This window comes from Rhinoraja longicauda, chromosome 36, assembly GCF_053455715.1.
Source record: "Rhinoraja longicauda isolate Sanriku21f chromosome 36, sRhiLon1.1, whole genome shotgun sequence".
NCBI lineage: Eukaryota > Metazoa > Chordata > Chondrichthyes > Rajiformes > Arhynchobatidae > Rhinoraja > Rhinoraja longicauda.
Genome location: NC_135988.1, coordinates 4,840,056 through 4,850,796, shown reverse-complemented (window position 1 = coordinate 4,850,796; position 10,741 = coordinate 4,840,056). Strand labels below are relative to the sequence as shown.

General features: G+C 54.3%; 1 protein-coding gene across 4 annotated transcripts in view; it reads right to left on the bottom strand.

Annotated features, from left to right (window-relative positions):
• tacc1 (transforming, acidic coiled-coil containing protein 1) overlaps positions 1-10,741 on the bottom strand; it is a 207,778-nt gene that overhangs the window by 157,929 nt on the left and 39,108 nt on the right. For 2 of the 4 annotated variants that reach the window (XM_078428734.1, XM_078428735.1), the window contains exon 2: positions 10,535-10,714. The exons of the other annotated variants lie outside the window; for them this stretch is intronic. In XM_078428734.1, the coding sequence (XP_078284860.1) occupies positions 10,535-10,714 (180 nt within the window). The remainder of the gene's footprint in view (positions 1-10,534; positions 10,715-10,741) is intronic. 4 annotated transcript variants of the gene reach the window in all.

Sequence of the window (10,741 nt, the reverse complement as noted above, 5' to 3'; positions counted from 1 at the left end):
GCTGAGTTACCCCAGCATTCTGTGCCTGCTGTCGCCCACGCTGCCACAGGAGGGCGGTGTGGGCTCGCTGTGGGACATTGCACCTGGTTCACTTTGTACATATGATATATGAGTTATGGTGGAGCATCACGGAGTGGTATCATGTTGTCATGTTGTGCAGATGGTCATCTATGTATGGACCTACAGTATCCGGGCCTACAGTATCCGGGCCTACACTGTACAGAAGAACAAATATACTGGGTCTCTTAAAGGAGCGGTTTTGTGGAGGTTGTTTACCCATAAATGTAACATGTTGGGTGGGGTGGGGGGGAGAGTAGGGGTTGCCAACTTCCTCACTCCCAAATACGGGACAAGGTGACGTCACCGCCCCGCGCCCCACATGACCTCACCCAGCCAGCGGCCACGTGCTCCCGCTCCACCAATGGTAGGCCCGGGCCTACACTATCGGACTTTCACTGTCCGGACCAAGTGTCCAGGCCTACAGTGTGTGAGCCTACGCTGTCCGGGCCTACAGTGTCCGGGCCTATACTGTCCGGGCCTACCGTGTCTGGGCCTACTGTGGCCCCCGGGCTTACAGTGTCCGGGCCTACAGTGTGCGGGCCTACACTGTCCGGGCCTACACTGTACGGACCTACAGTGTCCGGGCCTACACTGTCCGGACCTACAGTGTCCGGGCCTACGCTGTCCGGACCTACAGTGTCCGGGCCTACGCTGTCCGGGCCTACACTGTCCGGGCCTACACTGTACGGACCTACAGTGTCCGGGCCTACACTGTCCGGGCCTACACTGTCCGGGCCTACACTGTCCGGGCTTACACTGTCCGGACCTACACTGTCCGGACCTACAGTGTCCAGGCTACAGTGTGTGAGCCTACGCTGTCCGGGCCTACAGTGTCCGGGCCTACAGTGTCCGGGCCTACAGTGTCCGGGCCTACAGTGTCCGGGCCTACCGTGTCTGGGCCTACTGTGCCCCCGGGCTTACAGTGTCCGGGCCTACAGTGTGCGGGCCTACACTGTCCGGGCCTACACTGTACGGACCTACAGTGTCCGGCCTACACTGTTCGGACCTACAGTGTCCGGGCCTACACTGTCCGGGCCTACACTGTCAAGGCCTACACTGTCCGGACCTACACTGTACGGGCCTACACTGTCCGGACCTACACTGTACGGACCTACAGTGTCCAGGCCTACACTGTCCGGACCTACACTGTACGGACCTACAGTGTCCGGGCCTACACTGTCCGGACCTACTCTGTCCGGGCCTACAGTGTGCGGGCCTACACTGTCCGGGCCTACACTGTCCGGACCTACACTGTCCGGACCTACAGTGTCCAGGCCTACAGTGTGTGAGCCTACGCTGTCCGGGCCTACAGTGTCCGGGCCTACAGTGTCCGGGCCTAAATTGTCCGAGCCTACAGTGTCCGGGCCTATAGTATTCGGGCCTACACTGTCAAGGCCTACAGTGTCGGGGCCTACAGTGTCCGGGCCTACAATGTCCGGGCCTACAGTATCCGGGCCTACATTGTCGGGGCCTACAGTGTCCGGGCCTACAGTGTCGGGGCCTACAGTGTCCGGGCCTACAGTGTCCGGGCCTACAGTGTCCGGGCCTACAGTGTCCGGGCCTACAGTGTCGGGGCCTACAGTGTCGGGGCCTACAGTGTCCGGGCCTACAGTGTCCGGGCCTACAATGTCCGGGCCTACAGTATCCGGGCCTACATTGTCGGGGTCTACAGTGTCCGGGCCTACAGTGTCCATGCCTGCAGTGTCCGGGTCTACCCGCTGAGTTACTCCAGCACTCTGTGTTTTAGTTGTAGGAAGGAACTGCAGGTGCTGGTTTAAACCGAAGATAGACACAAAAAGCTGGAGTAACTCAGAGGGACAGGCAGCGTCAGTACAGGCAGAGGGACAGGCAGCGTCAGTACAGGCAGAGGGACAGGCAGCGTCAGTACAGGCAGAGGGACAGGCAGCGTCAGTACAGGCAGAGGGACAGGCAGCGTCAGTCCCTCAGGAGAGACGGAGTGGGTGACGTTTCGGGTCGAGACCCTGTAGACACATTTGGTTGCATGGAAAGTCTGGAGGTTTAAGATGTCAGATGCTCCCCCTGTGGACTAATGCTCAAATACAAGGTCTCAATAAAGACACAGAGTGCTGAGTAACTCAGTGGGTCGGGCAGCATCTGTGGAGAACACGGATAGGTGACGTTACACAGACTGCTGGAGTAACTCAGCGGGTCGGGCAGCATCTGTGGGGAACACGGATAGGTGACGTTTCAGGTCGGGACCCCTCTTCAGACTGGAAGGCTGTTAGTTCACAGGCAGTGAGATTGGAGCGGGGGGGGGGGGGGGGGGGGGGAGAGAGGTCAACACGGTTAATGTCTCACTGGCCATTGGGATTAAATGTTCCAGAGAGGGGAGAAAGCCGACAAGGGGGAGAGACGGGGAGGGGGGGGGGGAGAGGGAATGGGGGGAAGAGCCAAGGGTGTGGAGAGAAATGGGGGGGAGATAGAGTGGGGGGGAGAGAGGGGGGAGAGGGGGGGGAGAGAGGAGAGAGAAAGAGGAGAAGAAGGGGGAGAAAGAGGGGGAGAAAGAGGGGGGAGAGAGGGGAGGGGAAGGGAGAGGGGGGAGAAAGAGGAGGGAGAGAGGGAAGGGAAAGGGGGGAGGGGGGAGGGGAGGGGATGGGAGACGGGAGGGGGGAGAAAGAGGGTGGAGAAAGAGGAGGAGAGAGAGGGGAGGGGAGAGAGGGAGGGGAGAGAGGGGAGGGGAGAGAGGGGAGGGGAGAGAGGGGAGGGGGAAAAAGATGAGGGGGGGAGAGAGGGGGATGGGGGAGACAGGAGGGGAGAGAGGGGGGGAGAGAGGGGGAGAGCGAGGGGGCGAGGGAGGGGGAGAGGGAGGGGGAGAGGGAGGGGGAGAGGGAGGGGCGAGGGAGGGGGAGAGGGAGGGGGAGAGGGAGGGGGCGAGGGAGGGGGGGAGAGAGGGGGAGAGCGAGGGGGCGAGGGAGGGGGAGAGGGAGGGGGAGAGGGAAGAGGAGAGTTAACCAGGGAGTTGCGGAGGGAACGGTCTCTGCGGAAGGCGGAAAGGGGTGGCGATGGGAAAATGTGGCTCGTGGTGGGATCCCGTTGGAGGTGGCAGATATTTTGGAGGATTATGTGTTGTACGCGACGTCTGATGGGGTGGAAGGTGAGGACTAGGAGACTCTGTCTCTGTTACAACGGGGGGGGGCGGGAGGGGGAGCAAGGGCAGAGCTGTGGGGTACCGAGGAGACACGAGTGGGGGCCCCCTCTATGATGGGAGAGGGGAACCCCCCATTCCCTAAATAATGAGGACATCTCGGATGTTCTAGTATGGAACACCTCATCTTGGGCGCAGATGCGGCGTAGACGGAGGAATTGGGAGTAGGGGATAGAGTCTTTGCAGGAGGCAGGGTGGGAAGAAGTGTAGTCCAGATAGTTGTGGGAGTCAGAGGGTTTGTAACAGACGCAGTCAATAGTCTATTTCTTGTGATGGAGACTGTGAGATCAAGAAAGGGGAGGGAGGTGTCGGAGATGGTCCAAGTGGATTTGAGTGCAGGATGGAAATTGGTGGTGAAGTTGATGAAGTCAATGAGTTCTGCACGGGTGCAGGAGGCAGCACCGATGCAGTCATCAATGTAACGGAGGTAGCGTTCGGAGACGGGGCCAGTGTACGCCTGGCACAGGGATTGTTCAACGTACCCGACAAAGAGGCAGGCCTAGCTGGGGCCCATGCAGGTGCCCATGGCTACGCCTTGGACTTGGGGGAAGTGGGAGCAGTCCGTGGAGAAGTTGTTGAGGGTGAGGACCAGCTCCACTCGGTGGAGTCGAGGGTTGGTGGCGGGAAATTGGATGGTTCTGTTGCCTGATAATCTCCAGAGATGCTGCCTGACCCGCTGAGTTACTCCAGCGTTTTGTGTCCCCCTCCGATAACTTACCCACCACTGTATTTCCCAGGCTTTTCTTTGCAGCCTTTCTTAAGAGTCATAGAGTGACGCAGCGTGGAAACAGGCCCTTCGGCCCAACTTGCCCACACCGACCAACATGTCCCAGCTACCCTAGTCCCACCTGCCTGCACTCGGTCCATATCCCTCTAAACCTGTCCTATCCATGTACCTGTCTGTTTATCAAACGTTGGGATAGTCCCAGCCTGAATTACCTCCTCTGGCAGCTTGTTCCATACACCCACCAGCCTTAAATCTTCTTAAACAGAGACACAACATTAGCGAGGAGCGGGAAGGCGGTTGGCGGGACATTGCGGACAGAGACGATGGCTGCAATGGGCCTTTATGGCCAACTGCAGCTGTGAGACTGAAAATGGTGCCGCAACCTAGTGAGTCTTGCACATGGACTCAGTGTGCAGGGAGAAACTGCAGATATAACTTCAGATATCCCCTCTCCATCCCCTCCCCCTCCCCAGTTCTCCCACTAGTCTTCCTGCCTCCGACTACATCCCATTTTTGTCCCGCCCCCCCCCCCCTCCCCTGACATCAGTCTGAAGAAGGGTCTCAACCCGAAACGTCACCCATTCCTTCACTCCCGAGATGCTGCCTGACCCGCTGAGTTACTCCAGCATACTCCCTTCGAGGAACTGCAGGTGCTGGTTTAAACCGAAGTCAGACACAAAACGCTGGAGTAACACAGCGGGACAGGCAGCGTCTCTGGAGAGAAGGAATGGGTGACGTTTCGGGTCGAGACCCTTCTTCAGACTGATGTCAGGGGGGGCGGGACAAAGGAAGGATATAGGTGGAGACAGGAAGATAGAGGGAGAACTGGGAAGGAGGAGGGGAAGAGAGGGACAGAGGAACTATGCAAGAATATAATTTCACCATAGTTTTGTACACATGGTAATAAACAACCATTGAAGCTCCAGCCTTCTGAGATCTTGGCCATGGCTACCAATGATACAAATCTATTTTCCAGGAAGATAGACACAAAAAGCTGGAGTAACTCAGCGGGTCAGGCAGCATCTCTGGAGAGAAGGAATGGGTGACGTTTCGGGTCGAGACCCTTCTTCAGAATGAGCTCAAAGAAGGGTCTCAACCCAAAACGTCACCCGTTCCTTCTCTCCAGAGACGCCGCCTGGCCCGCTGAGTTACTCCACATTTTGTCTCTATCTGTTCAAGACAGCCTCAGAGGGAGTACAGAGAAGGTTCACCAGATTGATTCCTGGGATGGCAGGACTTTCATATGAAGAAAGACTGGATAGACTCGGCTTGTACTCGCTGGAATTTAGAAGGTTGAGGGGGGATCTTATAGAAACGTACAAAATTCTTAAGGGGTTGGACAGGCTAGATGCAGGAAGATTGTTCCCGATGTTGGGGAAGTCCAGAACAAGGGGTCACAGTTTAAGGATAAGAGGGAAGTCTTTTAGGACCGAGATGAGAACGTTTTTTTTCACACAGAGAGTGGTGAATCTGTGGAATTCTCTGCCAAAGAAGGTAGTTGAGGTCAGTTCATTGGCTATATTTAAGAGGGAGTTAGATGTGGCCCTTGAGGCTAAAGGGATCAGGGGGAATGGAGAGAAGGCAGGTACAGGATACTGAGTTGGATGATCAGCCATGATCATATCGAAGGGCCGAATGGCCTACTCCTGCACCTATTTTCTATGTTTCTATGTTTCTATGTTTCAAGTTCCCTCAAGTCCATGTCTTTCTCCACGTTAAATACCGACAAGAATTAATCATTTATCTCCAGTGGCTCCACACATTGACAACATTGTTGACCTTTATGTTTGAGTTTAGATTGCCACGTGTACCGAGGTACAGTGAAAAGCTTTTGTTACATGCTAACCAGCCAGCGGAAAGACAATGCGTGATTACAGCCGAGCCATCCACAGTTTACAGACACATGATAAAGGGAATCACATGAATAGCGTTTAGTGCAAGATAAAGCCAGTAAACTCCGATCAAAGACAGTCCGAGGGTCTCCAATGAGGTAGATAGTAATCTGAGGGGTAACGTTTTCACACAGAGGGTGGGGGGTGTATGGAACAAGCTGCCAGAGGAGGTAGTTGAGGCTGGGACTATCCCAACATTTAAGAAGCAGTTAGACAGGTACATGGATAAGACAGGTTTGGAGGGATATGGACCAAACGCGGGCAGGTGGGACTAGTGTAGCTTGGACATGTTGGCAGGTGTGTGAAAGCTGGGCCGAAGTTTCCATACTGTATAACTCTCCTCTCTGACTATAATAAAAGGAATAATGTTTATGCATTCAAGAGAGAGCTAGATAGAGCTCTTAAGGATGGCAGAGTCAGGGGGTATGGGGAGAAGGCAGGAACGGGGTACTGATTGAGAATGATCAGCCATGATCACATTGAATGGCGGTGCTGGCTCGAAGGGCCGAATGGCCTCCTCCTGCACCTATTGTCTATTGTTTAGTGCAAGATAAAGTCCAGTAAACTCCAATCAAAGATAGGCCGAGTGTCTCCAATGAGCTAGATAGTAGTTCAGGACTGCTCTCTGGTTGTTGGTACGATGGTTCAATTGCCTGGTAACAGCTGGGAAGAAACCGTCCGTGAATCTGGAAGTGTGCGTTTTCACACTTCGGTACCTCTTGCCCGATGGGAGAGGGGAGAAGAGGGAGTGGCCGGGGGTGGTCAGGTGAAGGGGTGGCATTCACTCCTTAGTTACTATTTTGCCCTTCAAATCCCTTTGGATTCTTCTCGGCCCTCTGTGTCACAAATTATCTCGCGGTGACATGGAGTCGTAGAGCACGGAAACAGGCCCTTCGGCCCAAATCTCCATTCCAACGGAGATGGCCCCATCTAAGCCAGACCCATTTGCCCGCGTTTGGCCCGTATTTCCCCCTGAACCTTCCCTGTCCGCATCCCTGCCCTAATATCTCTGAAACTTCGTCATTGCCTTCCTCTGGCATGTCCCATTTTTGCCCACCTGATTTCCCGCTTATGTTAAGTCCTACAACATCAATTGCGCCAGAAGGGGTTCACTAGATCCCCCCTTACCCCAGTAGCGGTGGAAACGGGTCCCGAGGTGAAGGACAAAGAGGAGGTCACGGGAGCAGAGGAAGGAAACAGTATCGAGGTGGAGAACGCGGAGCAACAACTGGCAGTGAGATCGGTTGATCGTTTTCCAAGAAACCCCAGTGGGAGAAACAGCGACCATGAAACTATCGAATTGTTTTAAAAACCTATCCGGTTCACTGATGGCCTTCAGTGATAAAAATCTGCCAGCTTTAAAGTTTAGAAAGTTGAGATCAGGCAGGCCCTTTGAGGAATGTAACGCAAGTAGGAAAGAACTCAAGCGGGCATTCAGAGGGGCCAAATGCGGTCATGAAATGCCATTGGATTCAAGAAAATCCCAAGGCTTTGTAGTTTAATTGAGTTTAGTTTAGTTTAGTTTTGAGATACAGCGTGGAAACAGGCCCTTCGGCCCACCGAGTCCGCACCGAACAGCAATCTCCGCACACAAAGTCTTAGTCTGAAGAAGGATCTCGACCCGAAACGTCACCCATTCCTTCTCTCCAGAGATGCTGCCTGACCCGCTGAGTTACTCCAGCACTTTGTGCCTATCTCCGGTGTAAACCAGCATCTGCAGTTCCTTCCCACACAAAGGGCAAATTCAATTCACTGCAACAGCAGTCTGCATTTGTATAACACTCTAATAGTCACAACACTTGTCACGGGATAAGATATCAGGGCAGCCCGGTGAAAAGGGCAGGTTTTAAGCGTCGTGTAATAAAAACGGAACTGCAGATGCTGGTTTACACCAAAGATAGACACAAAATGCTGGAGTAACTCAGCGGGACGGGCAGCATCTCTGGAGAAAATGGATAGGTGACGTTTCGCGACAGGAGTCTGTGGAAGGGTCCCAACCCGAATCGTCAACCTAGGCATATTCTCCAGAGGCTTTACTGTAAGCGTCATCTTAATGAGAGAGAGAAGAGGATGTGTATGGGGGTTGAGGTGGGAGGTTCATTACAGAGCCTGGGACACAGGTAGTTGATGTGGTGGGTGCCGAGGGTGAAGAGGTGTGATCTGAACGAGAGGCAATACTCTCAGAGGATCACAGAGGTGGAGGGGGAACCCTAACGCCTAGGAGCGAAGAAGACTGCAGAATGTTGTGGACACGGCCCAGTCCATCACTGGCTCCGACCGCCCCTCCATCAAAGGGAGTTACTGGAGTCGCTGCCTCATCAGAGACCCACACCACCCTGGCCACGCTCTCACCTCACCCCTGCCATCGGGAAGAAGGTACAGGAGCCTGAAAACTGTAACGTCCAGGTTCAGGAGCAGCTTCTGCCCTACGGCCATCAGGCTATTGAATGAATGAATGAATGAATGAATAAGTTTATTGGCCAAGTATGTGCACATACAAGGAATGTGCCTTGGTGCTCCGCTCACAAGTGACAACACAAACCTACAGTAAACAATTAAGAATACAGTGATCTTTGTGAGATTGTCACAGACGACACAAAAGAACAAACACAGACAAAGCACCGTGGCAGCCATCTCGATGCCATCCGGAAAAAACACAACAACCTCAAATAAGCTCAGAACTTCAATAGACCATTATGGTTCTTATTGGATTATTATTGTGTTTTTTATGTGTGCATGTGTGTGTGTGTGTGTGTGTGTGTGTGTGTGTGTGTGTGTGTGTGTGTGTGTGTGTGTGTGTGTGTGTGTGTGTGTGTGTGTGTATATATAGATGTGTGTATTTGTAGATTTTAGATTTTGAGATTTAGAGATACAGCGCAGAAACAGGCCCTTCGGCCCACCGGGTCCGTGCCGCCCAGCGATCCCCGCACATTAACACTATCCTACACACATTAGGGACAATTTTTACATTTTACCCAGTCAATTAACCTACAAACCTGCACGTCTTTGGAGTGTGGGAGGAAATCGAAGATCTCGGAGAAAACCCACGCAGGTCACGGGGAGAACGTACAAACTCCGTACAGACGGCGCCCGTAGACAGGATCGAACCTGAGTCTCCGGCGCTGCATTCGCTGTAAGGCAGCAACTCTACCGCTGCGCCACCGTGCCGCCACACACACTGAACTTTTGTTTCTCGTTTATCATATTGTTTACAGTGTACTATGTTTACATGTTCTGTGGTGCTGCTGCAAGTAAGAATTTAATCGTTCTATCTGGGACTTATGACAATAAAACACTCTGGACTCTTGCCTCTTGACTACATCAACTCTTGAGGTTATTTTCTTGCACAGCATTCAGGCAGAAGTTACAAAAGCTTGAAAGCACGTGCCGCCAGATTCAAGAACCGATTCTTCCCTGCTGTTATCAGATTACTGAACATAAGGTAGATCTCCCGACCTACCTCATTGTGGCCCGTGCACTTTTAAAAAATCTGCATTTGCTCTGTAACTGACGGTGAAATACACATTTGGGATGGCAGTGAGATCCTGGGGTCCACTCAGTGGGAGAGCATGGAGGTACACAGCACTGTTCACCATCCAGCCCTGCGGCCACGGTGGTTCAGCGGTAGAGTTGCTGCCTTACAGCGAATGCAGCGCGGTCGACCCGGGTTCGATCCCGACTACGGGCGCTGTCTGTACGGAGTTTGTACGCTCTCCCCGTGACCTGCGCGGGTTTTCTCCGAGATCTTCGGTTTCCTCCCACACTCCAAAGACGTGCGGGTTTGTAGGTTAATTGGCTTGGTTTATGTGTAAATTGGCCCGTGTGGGCAGGATAGTGTCCGTGTGTGGGGATCGCTGGTCGGTGCGGACTCGGTGGGCCGAAGGGCCTGTTTCTGCGCGGTATCTCTAAAACTTTTAAAAAACCTAAACGGAACCTCCTCCCGTACTTGTGGCACAGTCTACAGTAGGGGGCGCCAACTTCTTCACTCCCAAATACAGGACAAGGTGACGTCACCACCCCACATCCCCACATGATCTCGCCCAGCCAGCGGCCACGTGCTCCCGCTCCACCAATGACGACCGTCAGGCGGCACCCGGCCTCCGGGCCTACAGTGTCTGGAGCTAAACTATCGGAAACCAAGAGTGTCGAGACCTAAACTGTTGGGACCTACAGCGTTGGGGCCTACAGCGTCCGGGCCTATAGTGTCCGGGACTACAGTGTTCGGGCCTACAGTGTCCGGGCCTACACTGTCCGGGCCTACACTGTCCGGGCCTACAGTGTCCGGGCCTACAGTATTGGGGCCTACAGCGTCCGGGCCTACAGCGCCCCCCGGGCCTAATACGGGACAAGGGCGGTCCCGTACGGGACAATGGCGGTCCCGTACGGGACAAGGGCGGTCCCATACGGGACAAACCAATTTAGCCCAAAATACGGGATGTCCCGGCTAATACGGGACAGTTGGCAACCCTATCGATGAACAGCATGGACTCAGTAGGCCGAAGGGCCTGTTTTCCATGCGGTATCTGTAAACTAAACTAAACTAACCAGTGTGAACAGGTGATCAATGGTCGGCATGGACTCAATGGGCTGAAGGGCCTGTATTACCGATCCATTCAATGGCAGTGATCTACAGACTGTGAGGTGATTTGGGACAGGGAGGGTGGGTTGAGGGGACCATGGGCCTGGTACCTGAACGAGGAGCTCTCCCCAGCGGCCGAGCAGCAGGGTGAGACGGAGCAGTGATGGTCCAGGCTGGTGCGGGCGAGGGGTGGGGGTCGCGGGTTCTTGCCCCTGCCGCAGCGTCCCAGGCCCGGGCACTCCCTGGCAGCCTGTCCCCAGAGTTTGGCCGATCGGACACCCGTCCCGTCCCTGCAGGGAGAGAGGAGAGGGTCTCAG